The sequence below is a fragment of the Echiichthys vipera genome (assembly GCF_963691815.1).
Source record: "Echiichthys vipera genome assembly, chromosome: 7".
NCBI classification, from domain to species: Eukaryota; Metazoa; Chordata; class Actinopteri; order Perciformes; family Trachinidae; genus Echiichthys; species Echiichthys vipera.
Genome location: NC_139832.1, coordinates 18,305,679 through 18,325,501, shown reverse-complemented (window position 1 = coordinate 18,325,501; position 19,823 = coordinate 18,305,679). Strand labels below are relative to the sequence as shown.

The 19,823-nt window shown below is 38.4% G+C and overlaps 2 protein-coding genes across 2 annotated transcripts; one reads left to right on the top strand and one right to left on the bottom strand.

The window, feature by feature from the left end:
• Nucleotides 1–1,779: 1,779 nt before the first annotated feature.
• LOC310948758 (aldo-keto reductase family 1 member D1-like) lies at nucleotides 1,780–5,779 on the bottom strand (the record flags this gene model as incomplete). The annotated part of the gene is made up of 9 exons (XM_083915987.1): nucleotides 1,780–1,822; nucleotides 2,015–2,097; nucleotides 2,390–2,555; nucleotides 2,975–3,084; nucleotides 3,464–3,586; nucleotides 4,096–4,173; nucleotides 5,144–5,260; nucleotides 5,343–5,510; nucleotides 5,687–5,779. 9 exons carry the CDS (start codon nucleotides 5,777–5,779, stop codon nucleotides 1,780–1,782), a joined length of 981 nt encoding a protein of 326 aa, XP_083772113.1.
• A 1,333-nt stretch (nucleotides 5,780–7,112) lies between these two features.
• On the top strand, nucleotides 7,113–19,766 carry LOC310949266 (transcription intermediary factor 1-alpha-like). Its single transcript, XM_083916641.1, has 18 exons — nucleotides 7,113–7,467; nucleotides 7,688–7,806; nucleotides 9,001–9,148; nucleotides 9,645–9,777; nucleotides 10,029–10,145; nucleotides 11,510–11,624; nucleotides 11,836–11,982; nucleotides 12,162–12,276; nucleotides 14,064–14,440; nucleotides 15,446–15,574; nucleotides 15,666–15,771; nucleotides 15,862–15,919; nucleotides 16,076–16,208; nucleotides 16,710–17,050; nucleotides 17,326–17,461; nucleotides 18,336–18,410; nucleotides 18,869–19,018; nucleotides 19,113–19,766. Exons 1-18 carry the CDS (start codon nucleotides 7,197–7,199, stop codon nucleotides 19,344–19,346), a joined length of 2,904 nt encoding a protein of 967 aa, XP_083772767.1. The 5' UTR covers nucleotides 7,113–7,196; the 3' UTR covers nucleotides 19,347–19,766.
• The last annotated feature ends 57 nt before the right edge of the window (nucleotides 19,767–19,823 follow it).

Sequence of the window (19,823 nt, the reverse complement as noted above, 5' to 3'; positions counted from 1 at the left end):
AAACAAGACAGAGAGAGCTGTTAACCAAAGTCTGATGGGTTGTTTTTGGCTGTTATCTCCTCCATGTCATACTTTTAAACATGAATACCAGCAGAGATTTGACATCTGCTATTGGATTTTGCTTTACTGTTTTCAATTAAATATTTTCTGATATGTATAATCGTCTAAAAGTGTTACTGCAAGGCTATAACAACAATAACAACAACAACAAACACTTCATAAGGTTAAAATCAATATCCACTGTTGTTGTTTGTCAATGTTATTTGATGAAAAGGTGAAACAAATGGCTGAAACAAAACCAATGCTGCACTCTACTGATTTCTGATCTCTGTTTATGCACTTACACATGGAAATGTACATGGAGAGAGAGGAACAGATGCATATAGATAAACATACATATAATACAATCATAAAGACTATGTGCAGGCATGCACACTGACACGACCATAGAACTATACATAATATATACTGCCATGAATTAGGGAACATTCACACATGCACATATACCCAACATACACATGCAGCACTTGTTTAATAACCGAAAAGTGACTGAGGCTTCAAACTGAATTGCCCTGTGGGGATAAATAAAGTTATTTGAAATAAATTGAATTGAATTGAATTGAAAAGTGATGCATATATTGTATTTTTTCTATATGATCACATGTATGAGAATGTCATTATTTATTACATGCGTAGTTTAACTAATGCACTTTTGGTAATGATGATATGTTGAAGTCTTTTTAGGGTCAAGAATCTGGCTATATGCACAATGTAAAAAAAGCAATAAAAAAGGTGAATAACTATTTCAAACAACCAAATATATTTATTTGGTTATAATATCAGTTAAAAAAAAAAAGTGCCTTCTTTTACTGCAGTGTATCCAAGAAAACCCAAAATGGGTCCGTGAGAGACTTTTTGTTTGTCATTGTCAGATTCCTTTGTCAGTCCTTCATTTTCAGAGCTACAGTATTTATAATTCTAACATGAGGGATACATTTCTGAGAGGAATATAGAATAAATGACACCCAGTCCTCTGGCATGATACAACAAAGATGTCAGTCAGCAAGATACTTTTAAAGGATTGGACAGTGAGACAACATGTTTACTCAGACACTTCTCCAATTACAGCAGTCACAGTTATTTAACCTCATCTCCAAACAAAACATTCATTTGAATTATTATATTCTTTATTATTCACAACTGAAACATTTGCATTCCCATAAAAACAAAAGTCCATTTTTATATTTTTGGCTCTTGGACTTACATCACTATCTGTTCTATATCTGTGTTGTTTGCTCTAAGGCAGCTGATTTATTTAGCCTCACCTTGAACAAGGTTCATAACTTTGGTCAACTTTGGTTGTTTTTAAGTTACCCTAATCTTCAAAGCAACCACTAATAGATGATGTATCTGAAAAATATTGTAAAAATAAACCTGGGTGGATATTTCAGCAAACTATCTGCATGCATGTACTTTATTTTCCACATTCAATTCCAAAGGTCTTACACACCAAACTTTATTTATAGCAGTTGTTGCATCAGTTCATTTCAAACCAGTGGTAAGTGTTTGTCTATAAATAATACAAAAGCCATGAGTCTCACATGAAACTCATATGCAACCCAACAACTTTGTCATCACATGTCTGAGCTGCATGTTATCCTCAAAAGCATTCATTTAGCTGTGCTTTTAATTTACTGTGAGCTAGAGCCCTCTAGTGTTCATTATGAAAATGTACATGTGTTCAAACTTTATTGGTATAATAAAGAGTCAGCCAAAACATTAATATTCATCATGAAATGGGTACTCCGGATGGTCACTCCACCTGTAGTGAACCATTAAAAAAGTGTTATCATTTCTGATTGTGACGATGAGGACTTGTTAGTCTTTTAGAAAACTGTTTTTGCATTAGAAACAACACAACACAATGCAGTCTTTAATCTACAGTACAACCTACAAGTACACTATTGGCTTAAACTTTTTGATAATATATTTTCATATCAAAGCTTAGACTTACATCAGCAGCTCCACAAAGCGAATATTTTTGTTCAGTGCTTCAATGGCCTTTATTTCCTCCTCAGTGAGAGAAAAATCAAAAATCTGGAACAAAATATTTGTTTGCACTGAAATGATGGAAATGTATTTAGGAATAGGCTACTGTATACAAATAGGAATTTTGGCACCATAACTTGTCTTTTTTCCAAATGCATTCCCATCTACAGTATACACACACACACACACACACACACACACACACACACACACACACACACACACAGACACACACACACACACACACACACACACACACACACACACACACACACACACACACACACACACACACACACACACACACCATAGAGTAGTGAAAAACATTTTGTAAACCTACCTGGAAGTTGTGTTTGATCCTCTCAGGGCTGAAGCTCTTGGGGATCACAACCACTCCTCTTTGGACATTAAAGCGCAGAGCCACCTGGGCAGTACTTTTTTTGTACTTCTTCCCAATGGACAAAAGCAGCTCATCCTCCAGCAAAGGAGGACATTTCACATTCACCCTAAACCAGGGACAGAAGAAAAAACAAGTGATGCCATGACAGAGACTTTTAGAAGGTTGTGTAGCATGTAGTTTGGTAAATATAATTCATAATATAAAATAATTTTATAATAATATAAAATGTTGCAGTGTAAATGATAATGATCTAGATTAGATTCATTGACGACTTTGTCTGTCCACTATGCCGTTTTGCAGTTTTGTTATTGAACATTAATATCTCACCTTAAAGCCTAATGGATCACATTGAGTTTCTCCTGCTCACATGCCACATAGATTACGTATTTAGTGTTTTGTGATGTCCAAAAAAATTTTCTTTCTTTCTGAGTTTTTTTTCACCCTTCTATAAATACAACACCAGAAGGAACAACAAATGACAAAATGCCAGCTGTCATTGAAAAGTACATATCTCTTAAAACATACCAGGATGCATCTCTGGAGGAGCCAATTGGACAGTAGCCAACTATCACAATGTCATTCTGACGACAGTACTCCAGAAGCTTGGGTTGTGTGAAATAAGGATGGCATTCAACCTTAAGGTAAGAAAGAGGAAAAAAAAACATTAAAAAGTAAAAAACAAAAAAAAATAAAAAAATAAACCATTAAAGTTGCCCAAACCTCTGCTCTTACTAGTCAAATTCAAACTGGGATTAAAGAGGAAAGATCCACTGCTTTTAATACCATTGAAGCTAACTAAAGATGTCTTTTCAAATAGTCTTTGACTATTTTGTGACAAGGAGTTTCATCTAAATCTATTGAGTATAAATCATCCATTATGAGCAACCCAAATTACACTGAAACTTGTTATAATGTGGGAATGTAAGCATTAAACAAAGAAAAATATAGCCCTGTAAAATATACTACTGTGCATCTCCGATCTCAAAGGGATTCTGAAGGGACAGGGTGGGTCACCTGGTTGGATACCGGTTTGTGTTTGATGCCCGGTTTGTTCAGTAGCAGCTCCAACTGTCTGCGGTTGAAGTTGGAGACTCCCAGAGATTTAACCAGCCCTGCATCTTTGCAAGCCTCTAAAGCCTGTTGAAGGGAAACAATTGACATGTTCTTACAGAATGACTGATTATCTTTACAGACTTAATGAGAGAGTGGAGAAAAAACGAATCTTTGAACAGAGCTTGGCTGTTTACGTCACTGCCCTTGATAGTTTCTGATGCTGCACCTGAGAATGTTCTGGAATCAACTTTCAAATATGAAGTATGATACATGCCAAAGTGTTTTTTCTTGATTCATTACCAGTGCTGGTATTTTTTCACCTTGTTTAATGTAATTACTTATACATACATACAACTTATTGTATACTTATACTTACTTAAATCTCATGTGATCCAATACAAGACCATGACATGGATTTTACTGTTATGAAGCTAAGTCCAAATGGTGACACAGATTTAACTCTATTGTCATTTTTTTCAGGCTCCAGGTACTGTTAGTGTTGATGTATATTTCCGTAGTATTGAAAAATGTTTGTTAATATTTTATCCATCCTCACCAACATAAACACATGCACATTTGAGTTTATAACTCACCTCCCATGTTGCACAAAGGTCTGTGTGATGGTAGATGTATTTTCCATCCTGGTCTTTTGGATAGAACTGATCTCCAGGCTAAAATTCAAGCATCATCAAATATATTAACACTTTATTAACATTATAATTTAATGTTGTATTTCTTTATGTATGTATGATGAAAATAGTCCCTTAATGCTCAAAGCCAGGTCTGTGGATTGTCTTGAGTAAATGGATCCTGATTTATGTTAAAAATACATTGCTGTTGATATTTTAAAATGTATTTTTTCAGTGCATTAGGCACCTCAAGCTGAGTGCCATCTAGTTCCATTACTTTTAAGAGAAGGCAGACGGTTGATATCTTAGAAACTTAACTCTCACCAAAACTATCTAGATTGATAAGTATCGCTACAGTGTAAAAGGAAAAATATGTATTTTTGATTTTAGGGTGAATTGTCCCTTCACGTTTCACACTTTATGCAGCTCTTTTATGTATGAAAATAATTTAATAGTTTAATAAAAATAAAACTGTCTTGGTATCTTTTCTATTGCATATTATTAGGGGAAAAGAAACTGAGAGGTTTTAGTTGCCATACTTTCTAATTCTAATGTTGAATCACTAAGTGCATTATCTGAACTAAACAGTGTGATCAGTGGCGGATAAAGTCGGTTACGGGCCCCTAAGCTACTGTCTGTTTGGGCCCCCAATATTATTAATCATGCTTTATCATATAAAAAAAAACCTGCTAGAACAGAAGAAAAGTCGGCAACCTTTAAAAATCCTGTCAATTTAGAAATTTTCTTAAGCAGATCTTGGCCCGGCTGTTCTTTCAGTCATGCTTTTCTTTTTTTGTGCTCCGCTATCACATTTCTTTTCTGACATTTTGCCGCTATACTGTTGAGTAACAATAAGTGACGTTTCATTTGTTTTTTTAAATATTCTGACCAATCCTGGGGCCCCTAGGCTGCAGCCTGGGCCAGCCTGTGCATTAATCCGCCCCTGAGTGTGATGTATCTAAGGGCAATGTTCAGACACTAAATGGTTGCAATGTAATTGTTTACTAGAAACCTTGAAGGCCATAGGAAGTTCAACGATGTAGAGATCCACATAGTCCATTTGCAAGGCTCTCAGTGTTCTCTCCAAGGCCGGTCTAACCAACTCTGGTGGATGAAATGTATTCCAGAGCTAGGGAAGAGACACACAGAACTAATTAAAACAATCGATTAAAAAAAGAAAAAAGATACACCTGACATAGAGAACGTATTACCTTTCCGCAGTAAAAGATGTCCTTTCTTTTAACGGTTCCATCAGCAATCTTTTCTCTAATGGCTCGACCCACTTCATGCTCATTGAAATACACCAATGCGCCATCAAAGTGCCTGTAACCCACATCTATGGCCAGCTTGACACACTCAAGTGCTGTGCCTTTGGGAGTCTATTCATATATCCACAGAAAACGGAGATAGTATTCGATTGGTGTAGACTGTGTTAAGATGCATTCCTGTTGTTCAACACTGGCAAAACATTACAGAGAATCATTCTGGTAAAGCAATCATTAACAAACCTAGTTCACATACATATCTAGAAACACACAGATGATATTCTTCTCACCGTTTGAGGGTTCCCATAGGTGCCCAATCCCAGTAGTGGAATATGGTTCCCGTCACTAAGAGGGACACTGTGGCTTTTTGCTGTCAAATCCATGTGTGTAAAAATAACAGATAGACTAAAGTGCCTTGTAGCCTGCCTACTAGGTAATGTATTTATGAAAGACCTTGGACGTTGAACCCTGAACCCCTATGATGATGGACTTGTAGCACATTGTGCTGACTGAAAGGTTTTACACATTGTTTTTCTCACATGAGAGAAATAATGAAGTCAAATTCCCCCAGGAAAATAAAATATGAAGCCCTCCATTATAGCAGTTCAAATGCAGAATTGAAAGCATTACCAAACCAATTTAACAAATGGCCAAATGTTTGTTTTTTTTACATCAGAGTGATAAGTGTGAATTATTGCATTACATATTAAATAAACAGCCATTGTTTTGTGTTGTGATAAGCCATTACAATGCCAATAAATGTCTACCCTAATGTAATTTAAGATGATTTTTTGCAGTAATAGAGTTTACCCACCTTTAGGTATAGAACTGATATAAGGCCTAATTCATTTTAGGAAAGCAATGAATCAAAACATTTTTATACGGATTATTTTCGGAGCACAAAGGCTTAACTACACGTTCAGTTTTTTTTCAGACAGATGAAGTGCCAAATGTAACACAATAGATCTATAAAAGATGTGAAATAGTTTAAGGTTTGTTAAAAAAAGCTGCCCTGGATTGTTGGCTTGAACGTGAAAGAGCAAGGTTAAGTAGAAGGATTAGTTGGAAAAAAGAGAACGGGTTTAATTTGTAATAATAGATTTTAGAAGATGAATAATGCACATCATTAATACACAATTTGGCATATGGTGCACTGGTGCAGAAGAAGCAGTTGAAGAAGTATGAGCTGGATCAGTGGGAGGCGGGTGGAAAAATTTGGAGATCACAATCAGCTGTGTTGAGTATTAATATAAAGTATGAATGGGTTTTTAAAATGATAGTCACCTTCTTGGGCTTTTTTAAAAAAATCTAGATCTCTGAAGTGTAACGCTGAACTGCTTGTCTTATTAACTGCTATAATGGTATTGCTTTAATAAAAATAAAAAAAAGGTAGCAGCAAACATCAGACAAACACCTGCCTGTGACCGTTGGGGTTTATCCTCCATCACTCAGCCCCCCCCCCCCCCCCCCCTCTTTTGAACGTGCACTGTTTGACCCCACCCCTCTCGTGCCGCAACGAGCGCGTGCGGTGCAATTTGAACATCACCTCATCTCACAACATCTGCGACACGACGCACGCGGAGGTTCTGTACGTTGTCTTTCGTGCCACAGGTTTACATTGTCATTTTACGAGAAAGGTAACGTGTTGTTTGCAGAATAGTCAACGTATCAACGTGTTTTAAAAAGGGAAGAACTGACTGAGAGGGAACACGCGAAGTGTATGAGGAAAAAACACTCTTAAGCCTGTGTGGCTACGAACATCTCGTATACACAGAGAGGAGAAGCACTGAAGTGCAGCAAATGGATGGGCGCACCCACACACAGGAGACGGGGGATGCCGTCGTCGTTGAGAACGAAGCAGAGAGCAAGCAAGTGCAAGAGCATAAGAACGATGCAACCGGACAAAATGACCTGGACACTTGCCCCGTTTGCCGTCTAAACTTTCATAGTCGAGAGCCCAGACTTCTGCCGTGTCTGCACTCTTTTTGCAAGAAATGTTTGCCTTCCCCCTCGAGGACTTTGGCCATGGCAGAGCCGCCAAACTCCCAGGTTGACAGCGCGACCCAACCACGTGAGTCCCCTTTGTTTACAAACACTGATCATGGATCGATTAAAGGGTATCGTCTTCCCCGCATGCGACGAAGATTCAGTGTTCAGTTTTTACACTCACGCACTGTCTTTTGACTATAAATATCCGACGTCATGTGCCACTTATTGAATCAAAAAGAACACATTTTACATTTCCAATTTTACTGATTTAGACCAACATGTGTGCTTCTGTTTCGTTCCAGTGAATGTGATCCGCTGTCCGGTGTGCAGGCAGGAGTGCATGGAGGTAGATGTGATGGAAAACGTCTTTGTCAAGGACTCAGTTGAGGCTCCCAGCAGCACAGTGGAGAGGAAAGTACAGGTTAGTGACAACATGCATTGACATATGGGCGCAGTCTTGTAACTAGTTTGCAGGGTCTACTGGTTGTGTTTAACTTGGACAGCAGATGGCTTCTCGCGATAATGATGATCACACGAGAATTGCCTTTACATGACACGCGAAAATAATCAGGCTCCAACTAATGCGTTAAGTCATCCGGCCAATCAGCGTCCTGTGAGGAGCTACTGGCAGTTGGGGAGGGGGAGATGAACAACTCAAAACAACAATGGTGGCTCAGCAGTAAGCTTATATGCTGCAATAGTTTTATCAGAACGTGAGCATTTTCTTCATTGTTCTATTCTCTTGGTTGACTTCAGTGAGAGTTTGATAGACAGATGGTTCATCCAATTACCTACCAGGTGAGTTTTGAAAGTAGCTGCCCTTTACCAATCAGTTTCCAAGGAGGAAATCTGACATAGTGCCCAAACGGTGGAATTGCAACTTCTCTGTCGTCAGGTGATGCCATTAGGCCCAAAAAGAGTTTTCCCCATTGACTTAAATAGCTAAAGAGACGTCTGTAAAACTCTGGATTCTTTTTTTTTTGGGCATCACAACCCCCACTTAGTGACTTAGTGATGTTAATATCAGAATTTGATTCATTCGGTCTGATAACATTTCAAATGTCTAGAAGAGTCACAGGATTACATTTTTTGATCCCTGTTCAAATTAGCCAGCGGTAAACTGGAAGTAGTCTGCTCAAGTGTCTAACAGTACTTTAAGAAAATATAAACCATGCAGTCCTCCTGAATTACTCAGCACTTGTGGATGAAATTTGTAAACATTGGACTAAATAAATATTAATAAATATTTTGTACTTTTATAAAATCATCAAGTGTACATTCTTCAAATGTTTTGTAAAAAATAACATTTTACTAACATATTTACCCCCTTTTAAAAGAGCAAACGTCCTCCAAACAACAGTTGTATCATTCAGATGGAAAAGCTTTCTACCTCACGTTTTGTCTTGTGTTATTTTCTCTGCAGTGCTTCTCAATGTTGGGATACATGAGAGGGCACAGTGCCATCTAGTGGCTTTAGTGTGGACATATTATTTTCCATTAGGCTACACAGATTGAATCTAAAGGAATTTGCTTGATCAAATTAGGCCTTGCATCGGTCTAACATCTTGCTTCCTAAAATGTATCAGCCTCTGATTCTTTTCTCACCTACCTGTAGCTCTGTATGACTTGCGACGACAACACTGAAGCTGCCAGGTTCTGTGTGGACTGTGTTGAGTACCTCTGTGGCACATGTGTGGAGGCCCACCAAAGAGTCAAATTTACCAAAGATCACACCATCAGACAGAGGGCAGAATTATCAAAAGGTAACCAGGGTCCTCATCTCGTTTTTTTCTTTCTGTGAAATGCATTCCATGATAAAGAGCTATTATGGGATCAGTGCACCAAATGTCATACGATGCTCTGGGTTTAGTTTAGATTAGGTTTAAGGAGTTAATGCATCCAAATCAAGTTTTGCAGTCACACTCTTGACTACTACCAATATTGTTTAAAATAAACTTTAAGTTTACGGTCAAATTTAAACATTGAGTATTTTAATGATTAAACAATAAATGATAACTATACATTTTTACACATAAATCACTGATTTAACCCAGTTTTGAAGCAATTTTCTCACTCAGTTAAATAATGTAACACATTGTTGAACAAATGCGGCAAGATTCAAATTAAATTAAACCCCGTTTGTTCGAAAAGAAGCAAAGACCAAAGGCTTATTATCAAGGGTGTCAAATGTTAGACCATATATTCCATGCGAGTTACCCAGAATGAAGAGCTAAATGATGAACCTTCTATTCTTTTCAGAGGTCCATGGTGTGTCGGCTCAGAGGCCGATGTTCTGTGATGTCCACAAACAAGAGCCACTGAAGCTGTTTTGTGAGACCTGTGACCTGCTAACATGTCGTGACTGCCAACTAGTAAAGCACAAGGACCACAAGTACACTCACAATTTACAATATAACATTATACAGTTATGACATAGAAAGGTTACAACTGTGTGTACATTTTCAGTTTGTTTTACATTACAACCATATTTCAACCGTATTGTTATTGTGGACTCTGCAGGAGCGTCACTCAACTCCTGTTAGTTTTAGGAGTGCTGTTGTATATCCATTCATCTGTATGACCCTGTTGAGAGCTTTACTTTTTTATTCTGCATCCGCTGACGTAATGTTTTTTTTGGAGCAGTTACCAGTTCCTTGAAGATGCTTATAAAAACCACAAACAGCACATAGAGAGCATGACCCATCAGCTGCAGGAGAAACAGAGACTGATTGAGGAGGTATCAAACTCCATAAACAATGGGTATGTATTTCCTCACACCACGCGATTACATATGTCAAATACAAAAAGTGTATACAAAAGTTGAAGACACTCAGAACTGTTTAGAATATAGACATTTTGCTCTTCCACATGACCTCTAAATCTCATGAACAGAACAAGAACAACAGCTGTGGCGAAAAGTATGCATACATACATACATACCAGAAACGATGAGATGTCTCAAAAATGTGTCTTTATATTATTGGCGGTACTGTCTTTAAGAGGCTCTAGGAAAGCCATTTTCAAGCTCGAATGAAAATATTGGTATCATGGTGATCTAAGGCATCCATTGGTACCAACCATGCCGTGCTGGCTTGTTGAGTAAGTAACGCTTCAAAGTTAGGCTTAATTTTTGTGTGTGTGTGGGGGGGGGGGGGGGGGGCAAACTCACATGGCTATTTTCTTTTTCAAAAACTCTTTATTTATATTTGTTGACAAACTCATGGCGTGGTAATTTTCAATGTGGTTCAAGTGGTTCACCTCAAGATATCTGAATAAAAATGGGTTCTTTTGATATTCGAGAGTCCACCCTTTACATTGATATTTCCACCATGCAGTTTTGCTTATGCAGTATGTTTGTATTATTTTCGCCTATTTCTGTGTTTTTTTTTTCTAAAACCAGTTCAAATGTATTGAAATATTTCTGCATATTGGGCCTCCAGTCTTGGAACTGCATAAATTGTGTACGACTGGAAAAGTGAGAACCTTGTGGATTCAGTGATACCAATTGTATTTATGTGTGTCGTCATAGTAGCCATTTCACTGTAGTGATACCATTTTTTGAAACTTGACCTGTTGGATAATCACAGCTGCATGAAACTTTACAACCACAAGCTAGAGATCTAGTGCATTCAGAGGATGGATGGCACGTCATCCAATTGTAGAAAAATGCAATGCTTGCAGAAATCTCCTAATGTTTTTGATACCAAATCACTGCATGGATTTTTCAGTGGTGTACTTCAAGGTATGGGTGTCTTTATGAGGTATTTTGGAGCCACAGCTAGTATTCTTTTTTAAATTTACCACCAAATCTGTGTACACGTAACAAATAATATCAACCCAAAAATTGCTGCATGTATTATACACTAAACTTTAAACATTTAAATAGGTGCCCAAACATACACACACAATTTATTAAATTTTTTATAGATTTGTGTGTAGAAGAACGTGACCGTGCTGAGGCATATACTGTTGACCTGCTATCGCCATCTGAACATCCCCTGTCTCTCCCTAAAACCTAGACAAAAATGGTCTATTTTGGGTCTCTAATTTGGTACTTCTGCTTGATTCTACATATCATTTGTCACTGTGAATACTTATTGATAGTTGTAATGTGTGCTTTTCAGACTTTTTCAGGTTGATCAGGACCGTACGACTGTTCACGATGAAATAAAGAAATCCATCTGCAGTTTGATTCTTGAGATTAACAAAAAGGGCAAGATGCTAGTTAATCAACTTGAGGTATGACAAAAGCTCTTGAATATATTACAACAATAACAAAACAAAATTTATGTATTAGTCGCACGCTGTCGACCTGTAGTTTGCTGTAGAGTTGTTTCCAGAGGAGCGTTACTTGCATGCAAACCCAGCTGACTGTCTTACCCCCAGGCCCAGAGAGCATAGCCTCAAGCTGTTTGAACACTGCAGATGTTCCCTTATTCATATTTTCCAGGCTGTAACAAAGGATCATGAGAGTGTCCTGCAAAAACAACAGGAGGACATCGGCTATCTGTCCAGACACCTGGATCATGTCATCAAATTCACCAAATGGGCCACAGCCAGGAATGGGAGCACGGCCCTCTTGTACTGTAAACGTTTGGTAAGGCTTGTCTGATCATTTATCCACTATCTCATCACAGTCTCAACATGAAAGTCAGCTCAGCTCTCAAAGGCGATTAGGAGCATGGCGTATCTTGGACGGGATGATGTGGGAACATATGCCTTTTGTAACACACAAGAATCCTCTAAAAATGATTAATACCATCCTTTCTGTTGCAGATTCTGTTTCAGATTGGAAACCTCCTGCGGGCAAAATGTAGCACCTCGTTTATACCACAGAGCACTGTACGCTTCCAGAGTCGATCCTCTTACTGGGCCTCAAATGTTGATCTGGGTAAGAAATGAACAATTATCTCTGTTATAGAAGCTAATCCTAATGTTTTATTTGTCATTTTCCTGACGTAGTAGTTTTTGATAGCTTTGAGCCTCACCCAAATGTTACTGTAGTGACTGACTGGCTAATTTGAAGAATATAGTGTTTTTTTGTTGAATACTGCTTTAGAAGTCTGCAGTGCACAGGACATATACCTGTTTTCCAGGCACATTTTTTTTCATGCTGTTAGGACACGGACGGAGACCAAGCTCCTCTCGTTTAAAAAAAGAAAATGTATTTCCTTGAGCAGCACACTTCCACTGCTGGATACATGTAGGGGAAACAATAATCCTTGTAATGTCAACATTGGCAAGGATGAACATTTGTATTGGGGCTTGGCGTTATGACCAAAATCTCATATTACGATATCAATCATTTCATATCCCGATAACGATATATACGATATATCACGGTAAAGCATGTTTTCTGTAAAAAAAAAACAAACAAACAAGTTTTGCTTTATGTAGACTATCAAAATACATTTTCCCAGTACATTCTTGGACTATTTATTATTTTTAATTGCACTGTGAACGTCATATTAAAAGTATTAGTTGTTATAATCTAAATGTGTTTTGTTTGTATAGACAATAGCGTTGTAGACCGTTTATTTAGAACTGTAGTTTCACTTTCATGACATGTGCGTGTGTATAGAATAGCCTCTGTGTGTGTTACAATTGTTTTCTGGCGATTAAATGAAGAGAGAAACACTATGTATGGCTGTGCTAATAACGCTCAGAGTGACTTTGGCTCACTTAATCTTCCCACACCCCTCAGCCTGTAAAGTGCATGGTTTATGACACAGCAAGATAAACAATAGAGCAAAATAGGAAATGATAGACATTACATTCTCATACGACACATATTGTCACATTGCACAGCCCTATATTCTATTTAATATTACACCATAAAATGAACAGAGACAAGTCATTTGAGTCATCATTTCTCAAGTCAAGTCATATGTCATTATATTCCAAGACCAAGTCAAGTCTCAACTGGGCGATATGGCCTAAATCTTTTATCCTGAAATAGGTAATTTCATATCTCGATAATGATGTACATCATGATATAGCATGTTCTCTAGTAATTCTGGTATTTTCTCATTATATTAATTACTTTAGTGCAAAATATAAATATTAAGCTTGTTATCAATTTAGATGATGCAATTGTGTATCACGATATCTCATTGTATATCACAATATGATTCCACAGAAAGAGGATAAATTATCACACAGCACTCGTCTCAAGTAATTTTTTCCTGTCAAATCAAGTTTCAGATCATCAAAAAAGTGACTTGTGTCGACTCACGTCCACTGATCTGATTCCAAGGTAACTATAGATGAGCTTAATATTAAACAAATATGACAACAAAGATAGTGGCAGACTAATATGGCGAATATGGTTAATATTGCAAACCTTGCTGAAAATGCATAAAGCTAGTGCTGGTTCCATCAGTCACATGCACCTTGTCATGATCATCTGTTCCTCGGGTCTCCTGTTTCACTTCAAAAACTCAATGATTCAATATTTTTACTAATTACATTAAGTACATACTGCATACTCATCCATATACACTCATAGTTGCATCCCTTGACATGTTTCCCCCTTAATGCTGTAACTCCCAAAGTTTTCTACCGCATCTCTGCCAAATTTTGTCCTCCCCCAGTTCTCTGCAGAAGTTTTGTCTGTATTATGTATTTTTCATTCCTACTTGTTATGCTCATCCTGTATCTGTGTGTATGTTCCCTCAGGCTCTTTAGTGGTGGAGAGTGTACCAGGCCACCAGCTGGGTGGTTTTCAGGGTATCCCTCATCAGCTCTCCCAATCTGGCCAGGGCCCTTTAGACTCACCCTACAGCTTTGCCCTGGGAGCACCCCATAATACTCTGGCTCAGCTCCAGATGCAGGTGGACAAACTAAACCCACAGACCAACTGGCAGGCACAACCACCTCCTCCACCCTGGACATGGTACCAGAGTGTCCGACTACAGCAAACTGTCCCGGGGCCCCTGCAAAGAGGCTCTCCCTGCCATAATATGTTTCCCCAATCAGGCCGCAGGTTTATGGTGCCTTCCTCCAACCACGTCAGCCCAACTAGCAGTTTGCCGAGCCCTGGATTTATGCCCCAGGTTAGTGTGTGTTTCTGTGTGTGAGTGTGCATGTGTCACTCGTGTCCGTTTGACTGACAAGCCCTCCTAACATGCACTGACAGTGGATGGCACTGTCCTTGATAGAGCTGACAGCCTTCACATCCTGGGCAATTTATGTCTTTCCTTGTCAAGATGGATTTTAGTCTTGGACGAGCTTATGTCTCAAAATCATAAAATAAAACAGCTAAATCTTCACTGTAACAGCAGCCAACATGTGACAGAGGATGGACCCAAGATTCCAAAAGAAAGTGTTGATAATATCTTGTCATCCAAGTTGTTTAGTCTAGGTCACAGGGTATTTTGATTCCAGCTCTGAAGTATAGGCTCTTTCACAGGACAACACTGGCGTGTGAACTGCATAAGTAAGTTGTGTCATACTGATGTGTACAAGCTGTTATAGCTGCACAATGAACTCTCAAATGCTTTGCAGAGTAAAGAAATATACCAGTGTTTTTACATGTTTTACTGTAAATCATGTATACTTAATGATACTGCTGAGTATTTAAGGTTTAAGGATTTTGGAAAGTATATAGTTGAAGTATACAGTACAGTTGTTTTCAAATATTTACTATGTCTTAATAACATGACTTTATGAGCAAGTGAAACAGTGAACTTTGACAGATTGACAGAAAATGTGTTAATGTAGGACACTGTTGCTCATAGTATCAAGCTGACTGAGAAAATTGGTTTCCATGGCCTTTAAAGTAAAAATATATAATTTGATAGGGTTCTTTAAGTGTATTTGAACTAAACTTTATTATTATTTAAGCTAAAAAGACATAAAATAAGTCTTAGACAGATTCGCCTGGAAGCCTTCTGAGTGTTTTATTCTCTCTGTTCTGGTTGTTGCCAGGGGGTGTCGACCCACAGTTCAGCCAGCAACACCACCTTCATCATCACATGCTTACAGACACTGACAGGAATGTAGGATGAAAATGATTGCAGCATTTCTATCCATCTTTCTGTTTTTCCCTTCAATTGTAGCCACTTAGGGGGATGGGAAGCAGCTCCAGTTACCAACCCAAACCTATGGATGTATTTTCCTCTTCACCTCTGTACACCAGTATAACACCACTGCCCATCAATGGTGGAGTTAGTTCACCTCAATCGCAACATATGGCAAGTGACTCCATCCATTAGTGTAAACTGTATTTATATAGATTAGATTTACAATGTACTAAACAACATGAAATACTGTGTTTAGATGGAACCTTCATATGTGAATCGCAGTAATGATTCAGGTGGTCCGATATATATGCTGAAATCAAACTACCCCCAGAGCCTGCCGCCTCCTTTGCTACACAGAAATGGTATGTCTATGCCATCAGTGTAATTTTGTGTTTGTACACTTTATGTTTTATAATTGTGATAAAGGAAAACAGATTTCTATTTTTGTGAAGTGCAAGGACAGCAGAATTCACTAGGGTACGCTGCTGTGTCCCAGGAGGAGAAATCAGGGTAAGGAGACAGCTGCATGCACACACACTGAAAAGCACAGTTTCTGTTGCTCTGAATGTTGAGTAGTGCTCAACAGTACTGCCTTGATATGACCCTAGTTTCTTTGTGCCATTGGTCACTCTTATTATTCTATTTGATTCATGCTTTGCTCCCAAGGTCTGTTACCTGGAAACCTCCAGAAACACACCAGGCAAGTGGAGCAGTGGGCTCAGCTTACAAGAAAAGACGAAGATTGTCACCAGGGCCCATCATTGTCATCAAAGATGAGCCAGATGATGACTGTAGCTACGTAAGGGGACAATAGATTATAATTACAGTCCAATGAACATTTCAAACAGTACATTAGAATTTTGGGAGATGCTTTTATCCAGAGTGTGATACTGTAGCAAGACTGCATATTTTTAATGCTATGGACTGACACAGAGTATGAAAATTTGTGCTTTAATTACAACTTGGGACATATTTTTGGAGTTTGGGCCATCACTCATGAGAACACTATACTCACCCCAGTCATTGGTGAGACATGGAAACAAAGAGTCTATTGCTAAAGAGAAGTCAGGTGGACAAAGAAACAATAGCGATGGCCAACAGCTAGATTTTCTAAACCTCTATTTGGAGGTAAAACCAAAGACGAGGGAGCCTGAAATGTCAGTAATGATCCTTTATTGGACCGAAAAACTTTGTGTGGACGCAACTATGCCAATTACTGTAGATCAAAACTGAGTCCATATATCACATATTGGTTCCAATATTCCCAGAGCTGTTTCTTCTCTCTGTTTGTGGGTTGTAGGTACGAGCCAACAAAAGAGCCAGCCTTCCTGACAGCACAGGTGACCAGCCCCAAATCAGTGCCCAATTTGAGTGGAACAAAGCCCAGACTCATCAAAGCTCGGACAACAAACCCCATAGCCCTTCACGGCCTCCATGGGACCAAAGTAAGACTAATGCTCCAAATCGCATCCGTTCACTGGAAGGAGAACAGCAGGCAGCGCAGCAACAAGCTCCACTTGAAGACCCTAACGAAGGCTTGTGTGCTGCGTGTCAAACCGGGGGAGAGCTGCTGTGCTGCGATAATTGTCCCAAGGTTTTTCACCTTTCATGCCATGTTCCAGCTCTCGTCAGATCTCCCAGGCAAGCTCTGACAGGGGGACATTTTAATTTTCAAATTTTCAATTTATGGTCTCAGATCAAATCCCCGTAACTTATGTTTGTTTGTTTCTTTATGTTTATATTAGAATCAATAAATTATGGTCCTCTGTGAAATGAACACCCTTCAGCAGTTTTTGACAAGTTGTTTTTGCATTTCGATGTGAGGTTTTCATCTGTCAACAGCATGATGCACTTGTTAACGTATGCTCCTTCTTACTGGCTTTTGTATTGGTGTATCTGGGCTGTCTCTTTTTCAGTGGGGAATGGTTTTGCTCTTTCTGCCGTGACCCGTTAGTGCCTGAGTTGAAGTATGACTGTGAAAGCAAACCTGAAGCCAAAACAGTGAGGAAGGAGCCAGATTCTGAAGGAGGATTTCCCCCTGCGGACAAACAAGTCAGTACTCTTTCTTTTAATAAGGACAGTTATTTGGTTACAATAAAGATTGTAGAATTATAGTATTAGTAATAATAATAATAATATTTTGAAAACACTTCTGTACGTTTAGAAAGTTGTAGTTTCATCCATGGTAAACACAGTTATAGCTTCCCAAAATGTGGCTAAATCAAATTGTGTCCCTGTCCTAACCTTACTAGGTGCATATGGTAGTTTGTTGTTACAGCACCCTCCTTCATTGGACAGAATCATTCAGAATCCTAGCTCACATCTTCCTTATTTATTAGTATGAATTTGAACAACAGGCACATGACATCCAGTTCTCCTGACCAGGAGCAGGTGAGTGCTCCAGAGTACAAGAAGCAGCACATGGATCAGCAGCAAAGCAGTGATTTTAGAAGCTTCTATGAATAACTTTCTCATAATAACACTTTTTCTTTCTCACTGTGAAAGCATGGTTACTGTTGTAAACCATTGTAAACCACTGAAATAGAGCTTTCCACAGCTAGCATGCTCCATGAACAAAACTGTAAACTTATCACAGCCCCTTTTCAAATCCAAAGGGGGTGAGTACTCAAATAGATTCTGGGTAGAGTTGCACTTCAATTACAATATTTTCACAGCAACTATATTATTTTTAATAGTATTATTTAAAAAAATAGATTAGCTGACTTTGTGCTAAATGTATTTATTTTAATACAGCGGTGTGATAAGAAAAGAAATATATTGCTTAATGCAGTGTTTTACCAGGGTGATTTGCATACTGTTGTGAAATAAATTAAAACCAAAATACCATAAATTGGAGCACTGTATTTGGTTACCAGTTGTTGTTGTTGTTGTAATAAGTCAATTGTCTTATTTTTTACTGCTGCAGAAGTGTGAGCTGCTGCTGCTGCACTTGTTTTGCAGCGAGCTGAGTTCATACTTTAAAGGGCCTGTATCTCCCTCGGTGAGTCTGGAAGCTTGGCTGACTGCGATCGAAAGGTTCACAGGATTAATGTCACATTGAGTTACTGTAACTGTAATTTTAATGATGTGTAATATGCAGTATTTATCAGAAAAGTAGAGCAACATTAGGTCAGGTAATATAAATATACAAGGACTTGTCTTGCTGACAGAGTTTGTATTGTTCATTGTTTCACAGAGTGGATATAATATAGACTATGAACTGCGTTACACTACATACTGTACAACACTATATACTTTATGTGTGCAGCACTTAACCACACATTTTTGGCTTGAAATACCTCTGTTTATTATAAACCTTCATGAAACAAAATGGGGTAAAAATCCTTAACCTCTGCACAATGCTGACTTTTTATATATGAGATTTCATCATGGTTTCACTTTAACATATTCCCATGAGGTTTTATTGTTTTATTATCCATCCCTTTCTAAATACTGTAGGTATGTGCTAATAACAGGCTGACTATAAAGGGACCAATGAATCTTTCTGCTGTGAAAAAACGACTGGAGGCCAAGCAGTGCTACCAAAGCCCTGCAGAGTTTGTATCAGACATCAGGCTCATCTTTGGGAGCTGTGCATTCCTAAGTGAGGTAAAGCATTGTTTGCAAAAAGCCTTTTTTATTCAGTTCTTGACATTTGGTAAAAAAAAAAATTTCCTCATCCTTGCTTCTGCTTGCTCGACAGGCTGACGCAGAGATCACCATGGCAGGCAGGAAGCTTAAAGAGCTGTTTGAAGAGCACCTGAGGATCATCTTCCCTGACCAGACCTTTCCAGAAATCAAACTGGAGATGATCCCTACCACCCCTCCTTACTCTCCACACTCATCTCTTTACAGTATATCCCAGCATGCAAAGTGTACATACTCTGACTCCCAAGATACACCAAGCTGTCCCAGTGGAGAAGAGGGAGTAGTATGAAAACACCAGCTGATATGTGGGGTTTTACACTTTATTACAACCTTTTTATGATACACAATCACCTTCAGGTTACCAAAATTTTTTTTGGATATTAATGATTAAATTGTATTGCAAGCAAACAACTATGATACAGGGCAACAAATTACCTATTTTCTGAGCTAAACTGCATTACAGCTGTGGCATTTACTCTGAATCTCAAGATTTGGCATCTATCTCTGACAAACGATTCTGACTGGCATTCATGCAAAAAGTACACGCATGCAGTACATTTAGGTGTTTACAGGGTAAAGCTGACCGGCTATTATGGTAAGCAATCTTTTGGTTAAGTCATCAATTCAAGTTATTCCCATTGCTCTCACAGTTGATACATTCCTCAACACTGAGCTGGTGTGTTCAGGTCTGGTGTGTTTTTCCTGTTTAGCTCGCCATGTGTAAATATAGAAGTGATCAGAAGAAGGATGATAATCACCAGCTTTG

Coding starts and splice junctions, on each gene's coding strand:
- LOC310949266 (XM_083916641.1), top strand. CDS start 7,197: ATGGATGGGCGCACCCACACACAGGAGACGGGGGATGCCGTCGTCGTT. Junction 11,625..11,835: donor TGCTAGTTAATCAACTTGAG/GTATGACAAAAG, acceptor CATATTTTCCAG/GCTGTAACAAAGGATCATGA. Junction 17,462..18,335: donor TTCCCCCTGCGGACAAACAA/GTCAGTACTCTT, acceptor TTACTGCTGCAG/AAGTGTGAGCTGCTGCTGCT.